The sequence below is a fragment of the Engystomops pustulosus genome, chromosome 7, assembly GCF_040894005.1.
Source record: "Engystomops pustulosus chromosome 7, aEngPut4.maternal, whole genome shotgun sequence".
NCBI classification, from domain to species: Eukaryota; Metazoa; Chordata; class Amphibia; order Anura; family Leptodactylidae; genus Engystomops; species Engystomops pustulosus.
The window spans coordinates 135,751,095-135,771,233 of NC_092417.1; the positions used below are offsets into that span (position 1 = coordinate 135,751,095).

General features: G+C 41.1%; 1 protein-coding gene across 1 annotated transcript in view; it reads right to left on the reverse strand.

The window, feature by feature from the left end:
• Window positions 1–20,139, reverse strand: part of LOC140070874 (serine/threonine-protein kinase D1-like) — a 66,350-nt gene that overhangs the window by 18,281 nt on the left and 27,930 nt on the right. The window contains exons 5-10 of the mRNA XM_072117898.1: window positions 13,326–13,510; window positions 7,414–7,597; window positions 6,329–6,412; window positions 3,982–4,129; window positions 2,294–2,405; window positions 251–328 (exon numbers count right to left, since the gene is read on the reverse strand). Of these exons, the coding sequence (XP_071973999.1) occupies window positions 251–328; window positions 2,294–2,405; window positions 3,982–4,129; window positions 6,329–6,412; window positions 7,414–7,597; window positions 13,326–13,510 (791 nt within the window). The remainder of the gene's footprint in view (window positions 1–250; window positions 329–2,293; window positions 2,406–3,981; window positions 4,130–6,328; window positions 6,413–7,413; window positions 7,598–13,325; window positions 13,511–20,139) is intronic.

The window sequence follows — 20,139 nt, forward strand, 5'->3', positions numbered from 1 at the left end:
AGGTACTATGTTACTCCAAATGCGATGTTGCAATGCAGAATGAAGGTAATTATTCTATTGTTCACTTGTTGTGCATATCTGAAATCTGAGTATACAAGCTCTTTGATGGTACTAAATTAAATACATCTCAAGGATCAGGGATGAATCACTTGGATAAGAAATAAAGAATATGATTGAGTCAAGATGAGTATTGTAGCACAATATGAAGAGTTCATCACTTAATTTACCTGCCCGCTACAGAGGAACTCACCTTGTAAAACTTGCCACCAGTGTCATTGTGGAATAAGGTTATACATTTACTATCCAGCTGCCAGTAATGTTTTTTCCTCTGTTGGATAAATAAAACATCAAATTACGTATGTTGACCCTTTAATAAAAATACACAAATGTTAAAAGTTTTATTGTTTTTGAGAATGACATTAACCCCTCAAAGACCAATCCATTTTCGTTTTTTTGCATTTCCATTTTTCACTACTGGTCTATAAAAATACCAAACTTTATTTTTCCATTTACAGAGATAAAGTAGTAGTGTCATACAGACTCTGGGTTGCCATGGGAACAACCCGATCCAAGATGTTGGTGCCCCAGCACCGCCTGCATTTACCTGCCCTACGGATTAAATGGTTGACACCCATGATTGGTGCAAACATAATGCAGCCAACAACCACCATGTATAAAGAGGGATCAATTTGTGAGCCCTCTTCATACATCCTTTACATCATTATGGTGTACATGTATGTCATAATACATTAAGGGGTTAAAAAATGCCACAAAATTGTATAAATACTATTTATATCAATCATGCACCTCTCAGTTGTATCTACTGGAGACAAGATAAATCAAATTATTAAAATTTTCCTCATAAATGAGACCCTCCATACTCCTTGTCATTTTGTGGCCCCTCCCCAGCTCTAAGGCATTCCAGGTAAGGCCGAACCAATGCCTTGTACAGGGGTAATATTACATCCCTATCCCAAGAGTCCATACCACTTTTGATACATGACAAGATCTTATTGGCTTTAGAGGCAGCTGATTGACATTGCATGCTGTTATTTAATCTATGATCTACCAGTACACACAGGTCTTTATCTAAAAAGGAATGTCCCAGATTTACTCCACCAATATTGAATGTTAGTTGTCAGGTGCATAAGCTTACATTTATCTACATTTGCCAAGTGGCAGGGTTTTTTATTTATGACTTTTTTGGACTCATGAGAACTATTGTAACATTTTTTTGAATCTAAGACAATCTCCCGTCAAAGTTAATTTTCTTTTCAAATCCCATGAACGTAAGAGATGCCTGAAGCTGGGAATGAGTGAATCCGATTTGAGTGATATTGACACATATTTTATCTGATTTAGTTTATTAGGGTGCACTCACAAGTAGCATTTGAAAGTGCTTTGTAAATTCTGTTGACAACACATTTACGAAAATGGTATGTAAATGTGTTGTCAACATAATATGAACAAATTGTAAACACAACATAAACAAAACATAAATGTAACCCTTTCAGCTTTTAGTAGCTGTTTTGTAATTATTAACAGCTTCAGGTGACCCATCAAATTTATATATTTTTTTGAATGCCCAATTATGACCTTTTAAACTGTATCTAACATGTTACCTATTGGAATACATTTTTAAGTATAATGACCCAGTATAGATCTTACGGGCTCCCATTTAACATTGGTATCATTATGCAACCAGCCTACGGTATATCCTTTTAGTGCAGCCCTTAATTTTGGGAAATTGGCCTATTTAAAATGTAATGTTTTTGCTTTTACAACATGTATGTGCCTTTTACAGTTTAGGAGAAAAATAATTATGATATGATAGCTTTTCCTGAGGGTTTCCTGGACACTGAAATTTTGGACAAGTTATGTATTGCTAGAAATTAGAAGATCTAACAAAGCATCACCTCCAAAGGGGATCTTCTAAAAAGTTCCATAAAATTATCCCACAAAAAGTTTTAGAAAATCACCCATGGTCACTGCACAATTTAATATATCCCATGTTTATCAGAAGGAGCTTCAGTTGTGTAGTGTGCAATTGTACGCAGAACATAGACAGGAGCTGAAGCTATATGTGGTGCAGACTCTTCTTAATTACACATGCAAGCAGTTTGCACTGAAAAGAATGTGCAAAGTCTGACAGAAAACGGGTGCAAGTAAATGTGTGCCATAGTTTGGGCCATTTTTGAATATGAATAATTTTACTGTAAAACCAAAATGAAATCTTATTTGCAAAAAGAACTATTTTTCAAGTGCACCTAAAGCTTAGGGATTTTCTACTTACCATGCTGTCCTTGCTGGTAAAGTGGACAAGCCAGCCTTCCATTAATACACAACTGTTCTTCTTCTTGTTATACCGCACAGATTGTACAACTCTCATGAGAGGGATGAAATTACTATTCAAAGAAACACAGTGTTAATTAGCAAAGTTCCAACTTTCTTAATGTTTTTATAATCCAGCAATATAAGTTACACCTCTATGGTGAAGCTGTTAATATAATAGACATAAATTTCATACATACATGATATATAGAAACAAGAAACAAGTTAGGAATGGAAATGTATTAAAGTTACTTAGTAGATAAAGATTTAAAAAGACAAAGATCCATAAGTTCCAATCTATACAGTATAACTACAGCTATGATTTTCAAAAAGGCCAAAATCCTTATGTGGAAAATACAAATTGTACCTTATTGATGGAATATTTTCTTCCTGATTCCAAATATTGTAAGTATAATTCATCTGTGCATCAATGTCCCTTTTTCATAAATCCAGTGCCGCACCACAGCTGCTGCCATGGCCGGCGTTAGGGAGTTGCAAGCTGGGCATTTGCCTAGGGACCCCGCCCTAAAGGGGCCGCCTGCACATGGACTTTTGTGGGAAGTGAATGTATTAATACCCCTTGGTTGAATGCCCAGATGAAGATGCTTATCATGTATCTCCTGTCTTTTTATCTACCATCTATTTGTCTAGTTATCTATCTTCTATAATTTGTCTATTTCCTATTTGTATATCTTTCTTTCTAACCATTTACCTATGTAGCTTTTTGTCTACCCCTAGTTACAAACGGACCTCTGAATGTTGGTAATTTACTGTACTTTAGCCTTAGGCTACAATGATTATCTGTAACAGTTATCAAAGGTGTTTGCAATTAAGATTTATTGTTAATCCTGGTCTTTATGACACCCCAGAAGTTTTAAATTCCAATTGTTACAGAAAACAAAAATTTTTTGGATGGGGTTATTATAAATTAGAATATATACAGTTCCGACTTACATGCACAGGGGACTGCCTGTATTATCTATCTATAAATCTATATCATCTTTCATATTTATCTTCTATCATCACTCTACCTATTATAAAATAAAGATAAAACAGATTGTCTTACCATACTACTATTTGTCAACTACAAAGTGTTATTGTAGTGAAGTGCAAAACAGAGCCTCTTACTAATATAAAAGTTCATAAAATAATTTTATTTTGGGACCCCACTTTTAGTTCTTCCCAGGGCCCCACTGGGAAATTTGTGTTGCAAGAAGGATAGTGCAGCCTTGACAAAAAAGGGGCGCATGCGGCACATATGTGGTGCGGACTCTTCTTAAATACCTGTGCAAGCAGTTTGCACTGAAAAGAACAAGCAAAGTCTTTCAGAAAACTGGCGCTAGCCCTTTAGTAAATGTGGGCCATTATATAAAAAAAACATCTGAAATTTTAAAAAAAATTAAAAACTGAATGGATACATGGGTTGATGAAAAAATGCATTTCCCCATAGACTTGTAAGGGTTCTATCCAAGGAGAAAAAATACATGCATGATATTAGTAGGATTTGTTGATTACCAACATGTGAATAAATGAAATAATTTTCAGGGAGGACGGCAGAAAAAGTTTTAATTTGCTAATGCCGATCATCCCAGATTCCCTATTTGCTAATTAAACCAGATTGAAGAACATAGCACAGAGTCACACACATACCTTTCAAATACTGGGTTGTCACATGGACTAACTGCGCGTTCTGTACTTTTGATGAGAAACTCCTCTTCATCTTGTGTGCTACCACTGAGACTGACAGGTCTTTCATTCTCGCTTTCATCTTCAGCTTCTAGGCTAAAGTTTTCTCCATCTTCAGAGTTCAGAAGAAAACAATTTAGCATTGAAATTTCCTTAAAATGTCCATTTCGGATTCATATTAAGTGGCTATAATTTATAAAGTTCTGCACTTCAAAATTTAGAACATATAACTCCGCCCTTCACCTCACCAATCAGGTCTATTTTGCCAATCTAATTACCTTTGTCTAATAATCCTAAAAGGGGACCATTTATCACATGCCGGTGCTTGTGTGACAGCAGCTTGTGCTGGCATACAATTTTACAAATTTGCCATGCACAAGGTCCATGAAGCTCCTTCCTTTTGGTATTTCTCCCTGTTTACACTCATCAAAACTCCTTTTTTCTTGCCCACTATCTGAATCAGCGACCCTTTTCCCTTTCACCTCTTACAGTCCCTCTCGCCAGCTGTCACTACTCCCCACATTTAAAACATAACTAAACCTTTGAAGTAAATTTTTATTCATTTCAGAAATGAATAGTGCAGGTTGTAACAGTAAACTGCATAAAACTGTTTTTAGTCCTATCTTTCAAAATGTCACAGAGAAAAAGAAAAGTTGTGTTGTCAGACCAAATAAAACTTTCACTTTTAATATATTTTTTTAAAAGTACAACACATAACTGTGGAGGATCCTAAAAATGTGGCTCAAATGGGGATATAATATCCTTTATCATTAGCCCAGCCTTTTTCTTTTTTTGTTTCCATTTTTCACTCTCTGACTTTAAAAAACAATTTTTTAATTTTTTTTTTCCATGTACAGAGCTGTATGCAGGCTTGTTTTCTGCTTAACAAATGTTGGCATTTCATATACACCACAACTGCATTGCAGTATATTGTAAATGTATTACTGATTTATAACAGACTGTCTGTCTTGTAGCCAGACTGATAGAGATCAGCCATCATGATAGGCTTTGGTGTCTCTGAGATGACGTCATGGAGGGCAGCGCTGATCAGCAATCCAAAATGGCTGCATACAGCTGAAGTACTATTAGGTGCCGTAGTCAAGTTTGTCTATGGCACATAATGTGTTAAGTGCTTGCATTGGCAAGGATCGCAGACTTAAAGGCAGGTATTGGTCCTGTATGGAGAAAGATTAACCTGGGAGTTATTTCTATACAGCCGCTCTTGCACCGCAATGTATTACACCCTTATGGTGCATGTAGGGATTAAGAAAACAGCTTTTTTGTTTATTTTTTCTGCTCTTCCTTCTGCATTGTGCAGTTACTCTGATGTCCTTTTGATGTCCATCTAAGACAGATAAGGAGGCTAATGATGACCTCTTTCCATACCTAGAGCATATCTTGCTTAATGAAGCAGCTCGCTGAGGAGATTAGACAATCAGGGACTGTCTGTAAGGAGTTAAGTCTTTAGACACTTTATAATGTACCTTTATCCCTTAACTGTTAGAAGTGTACAAATTAAGAAACCGAAGGAAACATCCTGAGCCAGCGGTTACTGAGGTTCTCATAGACCAGTGGTGGCGAACCTTTTAGCGACCAAGTGCTCAAGCTGCAACTCAAAGCGCCCCTTATTTATCCCAAGGTGCCAACCAAAAATTGAGGGGCTAGCAGGAGGACCTCCAAAGACCACTTCCACACATTCTCCCTTTTCCTATAGTCCCAAGCAGCCAAGTAATTATCACTTTAAAATGTCACCGATAGCAGCATATTTTAAGTTGCTTGGAACTGCAAGAAGATTCTTTAAGTCCTGTCTGATATTCTGGGGTGGTGGCCCGGTTGCCAACAGAAAGGGCTCCGAGTGCCGCCTCCGGCAACCATGCCATAGGTTAGCCACCACTGTCATAGACTGTAGGCTCTTGTGAGTAGGGCCCCCACTTCTATTGTTCCATATGACTGTTTGTTCTTTGTAATGTAATATTATATTTGTATATGTCCCCTATGATTTGTAAAGCTCTACGAAATATGATGGCGCTATATAAAGATTATTGTTAATGGACCTTTCTATCTCTCATTGGGGAATATAATCTTTTCTACTATGTGTAAATATGAAATTCAGAAACCTATTAAAAAATAACACATTTTTACACAATGACAGCCTGAATGGGAAGGAAATGTCAGAACAGGAGCTGCAGGATCAGTTAGTTATGTATTGACTTTTTACTTGAACCATCTTTGAATCCACTGCACCATATTTTTGTATGACTGAAAATCCCCTTTTTGATATATATCATCTAACATAACATATCAATACTACCTTCCCCATCCAAACTGGAGACTTCTCCTAGGCATTCATCTGGCACATCTGGCACGCATCGTCTGTGGCAGTTAAAGCGGCAGTCTGCAGAAGTCAGATTTGCAGGTAAGTGCATTTTTAATAAAGTCATGTAAGCATTGTATAGCATGTATAGCATTCCCACTAGTATTGTCTGCCTTTCCCCGTAATGTCTGTGTTTATGGCTATTCCAACTTCATCTGCTTTCTTTCCATGAGGCAAATGGGGGTGGTAGAGTTGGCACATGTCCCATTAACTGGATAGCAATACGCCATTTTATTCAGATACATTGCTGGACCAAATAACTCTATCTTTGTCCAAGATGAAGAAAAACTTATTTTAGTGTGAAGCAATTTGTCCTTCATGTAGTTTATCAGATAGCAATGCAATATTACATCAACCAAGACTGTAAGGCTGAATTTGTTTGGCTGGGCTACAGAATAGCAGGCATTATACCATAACGCAGGAAATGTGATGGAATATGTGGGTGTGGGTTATTGTGAGGGGAATATGCTGTTTGGGCATGCAATGGATGGGATTAGGGATGGGGAAAGGATGTTATGACATGGAATATTTCTTACAAAAGTAGTCACAATGGACCACTAAACCCTCTTACATTGTATCCGCATAGTAAGCTTGGTTCAGGTAATGCATCTATGTAGTGAGATTGGTTCTGCTTTCATATCTGTTGTTCTGTTTCTGCACCAGCACTACATTTTGACCATTTCTACCTCACGTAGATCAATGCTATTCAATACTGCTCAATATTGCTTAGTGGTCCTGCTTCTGCTTAGACCACATAATAGCTAGTCTCCACAGACTAACTCAAGGACAAATGAATTACTGTACCTGCAGAGGGGAAAAATGCTGGATTCATATTATTTCATGGCCAGATACAGGATAGTTAAAAGTTATAGTTGCAATATATTTTCTACATCACAAGGAAAAATAGTAATTGTATAATTATAGTATTTTCTACCAAGCCATGAAGATAGGTGCCCAGATCTGTATTTACTAAACGCAAACAAACACTGGGTGGAAGAGTAAAAAATAAAACACATGCTTACCTTTGCATTGCATGCCCTGTCTGAAAAGGCCCTTAAGAAGGCGCCGGCAGTGCTGGCATATTGTGGGACGTGTGTATGTATGAACCTGAAAGGTGTGAGGGACCTTCACCCTATTCATATCCTGCCAATCTTTCCATATAGGCCGTCCCTTGAAGGAAGGGACACGAGATTTCTTGTTGTTTACCTAGAAAGAAAGCAATCAAAATATATGAAAGGAATCTGTTTTTACTAAAAAGTAGTTTCATATTAAAGAAACCATTTTTCATTTGATAATAAGCATTTTTACTTCCTCAGTGTCATGCACAAGTGTCTCTGTGCCCCGAGGGCTAGCTGCTACAGTAACTATACTGGGACGACCACAAGTAATCTCCGCAGTGAAGACCAGATCCCTGTATAATGGTGAAAGGGTGAAAAATGGAGAGGTCCAGGTACAATGCCCGGTGGCTCAAAGTCAAATCGGTTGGGTTCAAGAAAAGTTTTCAATCTCAGTTTAAAAAAAAAAATCAAAAGCCCCACCAATTTGAAATCATATCTATATACAGGCAGTCCCCGGGTTACGTACAAGATAGGGTCTGGTGGTTTGTTCTTAAGTTGAATTTGTATGTAAGTCGAAACTGTTTACTTTATAATTGTAGTTCCAGACAAAATTTTATTTTGCCCCAGTGACAATTGGATTTTTAAAATTTTTTGCTGTAATTGGACCAAGGATTATCAATAAAGCTTCATTACAGACACCTTACAGCTGATCATTGCAGCCTGGGACTATAGTAAAGCATCCAGAGAGCTTCACCAGAGGTCACAGTGGGCAGTGGGGTTCGTCTTTAACTATGGGTCGTCTGTAAGTCGGGTGTCCTTAAGTAGGGGACCGCCTGTATTGCCAAATTGTCTTCAGGAAATAAAGATAAAAGTATTTTCTATTTCCAGATCATACATTTTCCTGAGATTGAATTGATACTGGGTTAATACTCAGTTCAAGACTATCGCTCTTCTGAGATAGATCATTTCCTTTGAAAGCAACATCATGAGGTTAACTCATTACATATCTCTGAGATTTATCATATGCTGAATAGGTTCTCTGTTTCTTGTTATGAATCTTCCAATGTGCTTCTCATTCTACAAGAAACTTCAAAAGCAGGATTGTTTTAGTGTACATGGAGCAGCAGATTGGCTTTAGTTAGACAAGACATTGCAGGTCCTTTATCTCATAATTTTCTCTTTTTTTCGCGATTTTTTTGATCTCTATCAGTCCATGAAATATCGCAAGAATTGTTTAGTCTTGCACCTGATATATCTTTAAAAATCCAGATGTGGACATATGAAAAAGTCACAATTTTGGCGCAAATCTTGGTTAAAAAGTTGAAAATAAACTCCAGTCCTGACCAGGCATAGGAAAAACTTTAGAATAGGTTTCAGAAGAGTTCTTTTTAACCCCTTAAGGTTTTTTCGCTCATTTCTCACTCTCTACCTTCAAAAATCCATAACTTTTTCATTTTTCCGTGTACAGAGCTGTGTAAGGGCTTATTTTACTTTCCCGTAATGTTATTAATTTTAACATGCTTGTACTGCGAAGATGGAAAAAAATTCCAAAGGTGGAAAAATTGGAAAAAAAACACAGTTTTTGTGGGCTCAGTTTTTAAGACTTTAACTGTGCGCTCCAAATAACACCTCTTCTTTATTCTTTGGTTCGGTACGATCGTGGTGGTATCAAATTTATACAAGTTTTATGGCGTTTTAATACATTTTCAAAAATTAAATGAATGTGTACAAAAAAGAAAATTTTTTTTTGCTATCTTCTGACGCTAATAACTTTTTCAGTTTAGGGTACTGAGCTGTGTTAGGTGTCATTTTTTGCAAAATGAGCCTATGTTTTCATTGCTACCATTTTGAGGTCTGTGCAACATTTTGATAACTTTTTATTCCGTTCTTTATGTGATGTAAAAAGGTGTAAAAGTCGCACTGCGGACATTTGGGCGCCATTTCCCGTCTCAGAGGTCACCGCCGGCCGTAACCGTTTTTTATATTTTGATAGATCGGGCATTTTGGGACGCGGCGATACCTAATGGGGGTCATTTACTAAGGGCCCGATTTGCGTTTTCCCGCCGTGTTACCCGAATATTTCCGATTGCGCCGATTTCCCCTGAATTGCCCCGGGATTTTGGCGCACACGATCGGATTGTGGCGCATCGGCACCCGCATGCACGCAACGGAAATCGGGGGGTGTGGCCGAACGAAAACCCGACGGATTCGGAAAAACCGCCGCATTTAAAAAAGGAAATTGTGTTGCGGAGCTTGCACTCACCTTCATCCAAGATAGGATCGTGAACTTCAGCGCAGCAGCGCCACCTGGTGGACATCGGAGGAACTGCCTTGATGAATCCCGGCCGGACCCGAATCCAACGCAGAGAACGCGCCGCTGGATCGCGAATGGACCGGGTAAGTAAATCTGCCCCAATGTGTCTGTGATTTTTACTGTTTATTATGGTTTATATCAGTTCTAGGGAAAGGGGGTGATTTGAATTTTTAATATTTTATTAATTTTTTTAATTTTTTTTTTCTTTTTTTTCCACTATTTCTTAGATTATCTGGGGTACATTAACCCTAGATGGTCAGATCGTTCCTACCATATACTGCAATACTTCTGTATTGCAATATATGGCTACCATGGCAACCGATCGCGACTTTGCCGGCCGCAATGGAAGGGTTAATAGCCGCGATCGGTGCAAGCACCGACTGCGGTTATTAGCGGTGGGGGTTTGCTGCAATATGCAACAACACCCACCCTTGTATGAAGAGGACTCAGCCCGTGAGCCCTCTTCATACATTCCCTGCAGCATTGAGGGGTTAATGGTTTTTAAGTCGCAAAAAAAAACGCAAAGCCTCATCCTCTAAATCAAACAAGTCCAAAACCCAGGAAAACCAAGTAGAGACATTCACAAATGTCATGACTAAAGATAAATGATCCCCAATATATTATACAGTAGCCCACACAAATTTGTTAAAGGGGTTGTCAGGGTTTAGAAAATGTTATATACTATATATATAGGGTACGAAATTAATGAAAAAAGTGTACTCATTTTGGCAGTGAGGTGTGATGCCATCCTTTATCAACTGTCTCTGTTTGTATACAAAGATGTCACATTGTCAGTGGACGGGCCTGTTAGAGCCTGCAAGTGCAGCTGTAGGACACCCGAAGATGTGAAAAGCATGTTACTGCCAGATTTTTAATTAAAAAAAGACACTGGCAGAAGTGGGCATCACCCGAATCTCAATGCGAGTGCACCCTTTTTCTCCAATTTAACTATGTACTAGTTTTATTAAAGTAATTAATTGAGAGGCTGTAAAAACTCCATGTGGCCACTTGCAATTCTTTACACATCAGGTTTCCGATATTGTGAAGTGATGCACCAGCTCACCTTCCCATGTTATGCCACATGTGTTTGATCCGGCACGGGCCACCTTGCTGCCAAGGCATGTAGAATATGAAGAATATAATAATGGTCCAGTCAGGTTCCCAACATCAATAAGCTTTATTTGGGTTACATCATAAGCGATCCATAGAAGCGAGTATAAGTTCAAAGCGTTTCGAGCGGAAGCCCGCCCTTAATCATGACATACATATAATTCCAATCCCGATATTGCCATAAACTGCATCCCTGTTATTTTCAGGATTGAATCTAAATGACTGTATAAATGTGTATATAAATATGTATTTAAATTTTTTTGGGGGGTAAGGGGGGCTCCATTATGAAGTCTGCAATGATGCTCAGCCTCTCCTAGTTACACCCCTGTATACATTTTCTGTGTTTAGGATCCACATCTAATTAAGATTTCTCTACACTGATGTAAAATACTAGCAGAATAAGGCATTTGAATGCAAATTTAAGGAAATTATTGTTAATCAGGGATGCATAATTTTGAACAAACTAATGGTTTTGGCTTACAAATATTGAGGCAGTATGCCAAGCTGAAAATTTTTTGCCTGAATATAGCCTAATGCTAAGGTATAACTATATGGTAATTATACAGGAAATATCTCATACGCTAATTTGATTGCAAAAAAATTATAAAAGAACACATTGGACACCACCTTATATATCTGGTGTACTGATGCACGAAGCATTCTTTCTATCCATTTGTGTGGCATATTCAGTTTACTTTACTAATGTAGGTTCCATGTTTATTTTACTTTCTTAAAGGGGTGGGCACTTTGTGGGAGGCAGGATATTAGGTAATTTACTAATATCCATCTATTAAAAATTCTGCACCGCTTTATTTATATGTAAATTGAAACATTCTGTCTTTTTCCTCATCAGCCAGACATTCTTGACCATAAAATGGACGCAAACGGAGAGTTATATGATCGCTATCTATCTATGAACAATCGCCCTTGCAGGACCTTAATCTTATATTCATGAATACTATCACATGGTCCAATCTGGGCAATTGTTCATAGACAGATAGAGATCACATGACCCTCCACCTGCAGCCATTTTATGGACAGGAATGTCTGGCTGATGAGGTAAAAGACAGGAGTCTTTACTTTACATATCAAGAAAGAACTATTAATAGATGTATATTGGTAAATTACCTAATATCCTGTCCCCTACACTTACACACACATCACAAAAAACATGAGGTAAAGTGGCCAACCCCTCTGAAATTAATTTGGGATTCTTGGCAAATAACAGAATATTATCACTTATGAAAATTGGTAATGGACTTGCTGTGAAGTAGACAGATGGGTGCTTGCCGTTTGAGTAGTGTGACAAATCCTTATGGATCATTTCCCTTAAGGCAGGATAAATATAATACCAATGACAGGATTGGGTCTTTACAAGAAAAGCCTTTCCGTGAGTAAGGGTAGCCATTCTGTCCTAAGCAATAAATATGTGGCTTATGTCTGTATCTATGACAACTATGAGTAAAGCCTAAAACACACAACCATGCTCGGGACTCCAAGCATCATACTTATATAGTATATAGTATACCCTTTACAAAGCATCCTACATGAAGCAGGTGTCGGGGATCAGCTCCCTTGGTCTGTATACACACACTTTCATACTGCCCTTTTTGCTCAGCACAGTTTGATTTGGTCTACTTAGAAGGTATATACAGGCGGTCCCCTACTTAAGAACACTCGACTTACAAACAACCCCTAGTTACAAACGGACCTCTGGATATTGATAATTTATTGTGCTTTACTCCCAGGCTACAATGAACAGCTGTAACAGTTATCACAGGTGTCTGTAATGAAGCTTTAGTGTTAATATTGATTCTTATGACAACCCAACATTTTTAAAATCCAATTGTCACAGAGACCAAAAAAGTTCTGGCTGGGATTACAATGATAAAATATACAGTTCCGACTTACATAGAAATTCAACTTAAGAACAAACCTACAGACCCTATCTTGTATGTAACCCGGGGACTGCCTATACTAGGGGATTGTGCTGGCTATTGGATTCAGTGTAGTAGGAATGAGTCTCCACATATACTTTATTAGTATACATTGTAACCTTATGTGGGTCCTGTATTTTCTGTGTTGTGTTCCTCTTTTTTAAGTGGTTTTAGATCTGTTATCCAATAAATGTATATTTTTATTAACAATGTAATTTGTGTGCTGTTTTGGATTTATTTGGCCAGGTATATAGTTATAAATGATGCAACTTACTGGGAACATGCTTATAGAATGGGGCTGTTGTCCAGCACATTCCATGTTCATTCCATGAAAATCATCCACCTCTTGGTCTGTGATTAATGGACTGAGCATGTTAGTGTGTTTATGGTCTAATTGGAATAGCCCATTGGTGGGCTAACATTAATGCTAGGACACAGTACAAATCAAAAACCAAGAATTCTGTAGCATTGAAAATAGTAAGATTGGGAATTGTGATGACAATTGTACATCTTACCGGTGACTCTGAGTTATGTCCTCCCAGGTCCTCTAGACTACCTCCAGTTGGTAGCGTCACTGCTCTTTGCTTTGTGAAAGAACTTGCTCCTGTAAATGATCTACTGGAAAGGTGACTTCTCTTTACACCCCTGCAATTGTTCGGTATCTTAAAGGCACATCTCTTGTGATAATTAAGGCCACAGCCTGAAATACGGACAAAATGGACACATTTTAATGCATAATAACTTTATTGTAATAAAACGCAGAACACTTTCATTTACTTTCACTTAAACTTCCTACGGCCTTTCCTATACGCCGCCCATAAGCATTACACAATATTGCTCCTCACCCTTCCCCTTCCATAGTTAAATAGGTTTAACTTGGCCTCCATTTGGATTTGGTCCTCTGGTAAAACTTTCCTGAGAACAAAGGGATCAGCAGTAACAGTTTATAATTCAGGCCTTTGGGTGGAAACCTGGACCCTGATGCTACTAGGGCTACTAGGGCTACCAAGTTTGATGAAACCCTGTAGACAAAAGTAATCCAGCTTTGAAATCCTCATGCATGTGTGTTGATTCTTGATAAACATGTATTCAGGTGCCTTTCCTGAACACTTTAAGGTCCTCCAAATGTCATTAAACTACTGAAAGCCATACAGATTGAGAAATGACCACATTGAGGATTGAAACGCATCTCATTTCGGTCTTTGTATATACCTTTCTTTTTTTTTTGATCAAATCTTTTTTATTAGTTTTTTTATACAGAACCACAAATTCCCACTTCCCCCTCCCTCCCTCTGACACAGATACCCTCCCCCCTGACCCGTACCCTTCCGGTGCAATTGCATAGTAATAATGGCATTACAGGATTTCGATACAATATGTATACATAGCTAATACATACATAGCATTTAGCAACTACAAAGTATCATAACCTTTACAGTACAAACACTCTACATGAATGCTGATAGGGGATGACGCCTCAAGTGTATCGAGGGGAGTCCCGGAGAGTCCAGTCAAGGGCCCCAAATTCGTTAGAATTTTGTATTTGCTTTACGTTTACAATAAACATTCTTTTCCAGCCTTATAATGTTGTTTAGTTTTTTAACATATGCCTCCAGCCTTGGTGAACAAGGGCGAAGCCAGTACATAGCAATAAGCTTCCTCGCTTAATATAGCATTCTACTGATACCCACAGTTATTCCATCAACCAAATTTTTCTGCCCTAGCAGACCTAACAGACAAACTACCAGAGATGCCGTCAATGCCACTCTATATACTTTGGTAATCAGCCTTAATACGTCTCCCCAAATCCTTTTGAGCTTTCTACACTCCCATAGCATATGAAGTATGTGGGCACACTCCATACCGCATCTGGGACACGAGTCCACCTCACGCAAACCAACCCTGTGTAATAAATATATTTGAGAGAGCCGGTGGGCCTCACATAGAGATAATGAGGGGACAATGGAGAGTGCCTCAGTCCATTGATCATCTGTCAAGGGTCCTACATCTTCTTCCCATTTTTCCCGGATGGTAAGGGGACTCTGTGCATGTTGAGCCTCCAAAAGCATACTATACACCCTAGATATATATCCTTTTGTGACGTCTGTAACCAGAATATCCTCAATCAACTCATGTGTTACTATATGTATGGTCACAGCCCTATTTTGAGTTTCTAAAGCATGTCTTAACTGTAGGTATTGATAAAAGGAGTCACGCGTAAGATGAAATTCCTAAATCATTATTTTTTTGGACAAATGCAGCATTGGTTAACATGATTTACAATAAGTTAACTCATTTATTTATCACATAAAATGGGCGATTCCCTCTATTTGTTTACACTACAAAATGATTTATAATGTCAGGTTAACGGGTCAAGCGTTTTCACCGCATAACGCCATCCTCATGGAATATTTTCCTACTTCAACCTTACTTCTCATCACCGCAACCCTAGGTGGATCCAGGCTACATCCAAGGGCAATATAAAACAGTACTTGGGCATAAAGACAATAGATTCAATTTCATTGTTGAGATTTTTCACTCCCAATATATCAATGTAAACACAATCATACCAATACTGGCTACCTATCAATTTTTAATAGTGCTTCCCCATCAGTATCTTTTGTTCCCTTTCTATAAATCAACATCTTATCATAACTGCACAAACTTAGTGCTAGAATGTGGTTATAGCTACCATGTTTGTGTCTACATACAGTACAGCTGCATCAGAAATGTCACTGTTAGAGATGAGCGAACATGCTCGTCCGAGCTTGATGCTCGTTCGAGCATTAGCGTACTCGAAACTGCTCGTTGCTCGGACGAATACTTCGCCCGCTCGAGAAAATGGCAGCTCCCGCCGTTTTGCTTTTTGGCGGCCAGAAACAGAGCCAATCACAAGCCAGGAGACTCTGCACTCCACCCAGCATGACGTGGTACCCTTACACGTCGATAGCAGTGGTTGGCTGGCCAGATCAGGTGACCCTGGGATAAACTAGCCGCTGCCCGCGCTGCTCGGATCATTCTGTGTCTGGATGCCGCTAGGGAGAGAGCTGCTGCTGGTCAGGGAAAGCGTTAGGGTGTTCTATTAGAATAGTGTTAGGCAGGAGTGATTCAACAAGAACCCAACAGCCCTTCTTAGGGCTACAATAACGTTATACTTTTTTTTTTTTTGTTTGCTTGTGGCTGGGCTTGCTGGCACTAGTAGTGCAGCTAGTACCATATTGTGAGGAATTTGGAGTGAGACTTGCGACCGCTGTGTTTAGCGCTTAGTGACGCACATATCCATCGCAAAGACTGAAGTGGGAAAATTTATTAGGGGTTGGATTTCAATTAGGCACAGTCTGGCAGTTTCTTTTTATTTTACGTTTATTTTTTCATAACTCAGCGTCATCTCATCAGTGTGCTTTCATACTTGGCTAGAAAATAGCCAAAGGAGAATCCAAACGGCTTACTTACGCCTACAATAGCGTTATATATATTTTATTTCTGGTTGATCTGCTGGTGGCTGTCCTTGCTGCAGTGCATCTACTAGCCAATTGTCAGGAATTTGGAGTGAGACTTGCGACCGCTGTGTTTAGCGCTTAGTGACGCACATATCCATCGCAAAGACCGAAGTGGGAAAATTTATTAGGGGTTGGATTTCAATTAGGCACAGTCTGGCAGTTTCTTTTTATTTTACGTTTATTTTTTCATAACTCAGCGTCATCTCATCAGTGTGCTTTCATACTTGGCTAGAAAATTGCCAAAGGAGAATCCAAACGGCTTACTTACGCCTACAATAGCGTTATATATATTTTATTTCTGGTTGATCTGCTGGTGGCTGTCCTTGCTGCAGTGCATCTACTAGCCAATTGTCAGGAATTTGGAGTGAGACTTGCGACCGCTGTGTTTAGCGCTTAGTGACGCACATATCCATCGCAAAGACCGAAGTGGGAAAATTTATTAGGGGTTGGATTTCAATTAGGCACAGTCTGCCATTTCCTTTTTATTTTACGTTTATTTTTTCATAACTCAGCGTCATCTCATCAGTGTGCTTTCATACTTGGCTAGAAAATAGCCAAAGGAGAATCCAAACGGCTTACTTACGCCTACAATAGCGTTATATATATTTTATTTCTGGTTGATCTGCTGGTGGCTGTCCTTGCTGCAGTGCATCTACTAGCCAATTGTCAGGAAATTGGAGTGAGACTTGCGACCGCTGTGTTTAGCGCTTAGTGACGCACATATCCATCGCAAAGACCGAAGTGGGAAAATTTATTAGGGGTTGGATTTCAATTAGGCACAGTCTGCCATTTCCTTTTTATTTTACGTTTATTTTTTCATAACTCAGCGTCATCTCATCTGGCATAGCAGTGTGCTTTCATACTTGGCTAGAAAATAGCCATAGCAATAGGATAGCATTGTTTGGTTTTAAAAACTAAAAAACACAAAAAAAACCTAAAAAACACAAAAAAACACAAAAAAAAGTTAAAAAAAAATTAAAGTTATAACTTTCATTTTCAAAATGTTTAACCCGAGGGCTAGGGGTAGAGGACGAGGGCGGGGACGTGGACGTCCAACTACTGCAGGGGTCAGAGGCCGTGGTCCTGGGCGGGGTGAGACACCACCTGCTGATGAGGGAGCAGGGGAACGCCGCAGAGCTACACTCCCTAGGTTCATGTCTCAAGTTACTGGGACTCGTGGTAGAGCACTGTTGAGGCCAGAACAGTGCGTACAGGTGATGTCGTGGATTGCCGACAATGCTTCGAGCAATTTGTCCACCAGTCAGTCTTCCACGCAGTCCACCCATGTCACCGAAATCGGCACTCCTCCAGCTCCTGCACCTCAGCCTCCTCCCCCCCAGTCTGCCCCCTCCCAGGAAAATTTGCCATTTGAACTGGCATACTCTGAGGAACTGTTTTCTGGACCCTTCCCACAGTCACAAACCACTTGTCCGGTTGCTGCTGAGCAATTTTCCGATGCCCAGGTTTTCCACCAGTCGCAGTCTGTGGGTGATGATGACCTTCTTGACGAAGTGGAAGAAGTGTGTAAAGAGGTGTCCGACGATGAGGAGACACGGTTGTCAGACAGTGGTGAAGTTGTTGTCAGGGCAGGAAGTCCGAGGGGGGAGCAGACTGAGGGATCGGAGGATGATGAGGTGACAGACCCAAGCTGGGTTGAGAGGCCGGGTGAACACAGTGCTTCTGAGACGGAGGAGAGTCCTCGACCAGAACAGGTTGGAAGAGGCAGTGGTGGGGCCAGACGGAGAGGCAGGGCCAGAGCAGGTGCATCAGCGCCAAATGTGTCACGTAGTGAAGCTCCCGTGGCGAGGGCTCCCGCGGCGAGGGCTAAATTTTCAGAAGTCTGGAGGTTCTTTAAGGAAACACCGGATGACCGACGGACTGTGGTGTGCAACCTTTGCCAAACCAGGATCAGCAGGGGTTCCACCACTACTAGCTTAACTACCACCAGTATGCGCAGGCATATGAATGCTAAACACCCCACTCAGTGGCACCAAGCCCGTTCACCTCCGGCCGTGCACACCACTGCTCCTTCCCCTGTGTCAGCTGATAGTCAGCCCCCTGCCCAGGACCCTGGCACAAAAACCCCATCGTCGCCTCCACGATCCTCCACAGCATCCACCAGCGTTCAGCTCTCTATACCCCAGACGCTGGAGCGGAAACGTAAATATAGTGCAACCCACCCGCACGCCCAAGCCCTTAATGTGCACATCTCCAGATTGCTTAGCCTGGAGATGCTGCCCTATAGGCTAGTAGAGACCGAGGCCTTTCGCAACCTCATGGCGGCGGCCGCCCCTGGGTATTCGGTCCCCAGCCGCCACTACTTTTCCCAATGTGCCGTCCCAGCCCTGCACCAGCAAGTGTCAGACAACATCATCCGTGCCCTGACCAACGCCGTTTCTGACAAGGTCCACCTGACCACGGACACGTGGACGAGTGCTGCCGGGCAGGGCCACTATATATCGCTGACGGCACATTGGGTTAACTTGGTGGAGGCTGGGACCGAGTCTGACCCTGCGGCTGGTCATATACTGCCGACGCCGAGGATTGCGGGGCCTACCTCGGTCCAGGTCTTTCAGGCCTACTATGCCTCCTCCTCCTCCCACCCCTCCTCCACCTCCTCCTCCGAACTACCATCCGTGGGCATGGCGCCATCAGTCGGTAGCTCTAGGCACAGCAGCAGTGCCGTCGCTAAGCGACAGCAGGCGGTGCTCAAACTGCTGAGCCTAGGCGATAAAAGGCACACCACCCAAGAGCTATTACAGGGCATCACGGCGCAGACTGATCTGTGGCTGGCACCGCTGAACCTGAAGCCAGGCATGGTTGTGTGTGACAACGGCCGTAACCTGGTGGCGGCTCTGCAACTCGGCAGACTGACACATGTGCCATGCCTGGCCCATGTGTTAAATCTGATAGTTCAGCGTTTCCTCAAGACATACCCCAATCTGTCTGATTTGCTCACGAAGGTGCGCCGCATCTGTGCGCATTTCAGCAAGTCCAGCACAGATGCTGCCACTCTCAGGGCAGCGCAGCGCCGCCTCCAACTGCCCGCTCACCGACTGTTGTGCGACGTGCCCACGAGGTGGAATTCAACATTAACCATGTTATCCAGAGTTTACCAGCAGCGCAGAGCGATTGTAGACTGCCAGATGTCAACTTCCACCAGAACTGGTAGTCAGGTCAGTCAGCTTCCTCAAGTCTACAATGAGGAGTGGACGTGGATGTCTGATATCTGTCAGGTGCTGAGTAACTTCGAGTAGTCAACACAGATGGTCAGTGGCGATGCCGCCATCATCAGCCTCACCATCCCGCTGCTTGGCCTGTTGAAAAACTCTCTGATCAGCATGAAGTCGGAAGCTTTGCGCTCGTCACAAGAGACGGGGGAAGAAGATTCCCTTGTTGATAGCCAAAGCACCCTTAGGTCTGTTTCTCAGCGCATATCGGAGGAGGTGGAGGTGCCTATCCCGTGACCCTCGCGTTCAAAGAATTTATTCCAGCACCGATTACTGGGTATTCACTCTCCTGGACCCACGGTACAAGCAAAATCTTTCCACTCTCATCCCTGGAGAGGAAAGGAGTGTGAGAATGCATGAATACCAGCAGGCCCTGGTGCACAAGCTGAAACAGTATTTCCCTTCTGACAGCGCTAGCGGCAGAGTGCGTAGTTCTGCGGGACAAGTAGCGAGGGAGAGAAGGCGAGCAGGCAGCTTGTCCAGCACTGGCAAGGGTACGCTTTACAAGGCTTTTGCCAGCTTTATGTCACCCCAGCAAGACACTGTCACCTGTCCCCAGTCTCGGCAGAGTAGGGCTGATCTTTACAGAAAGATGGTGA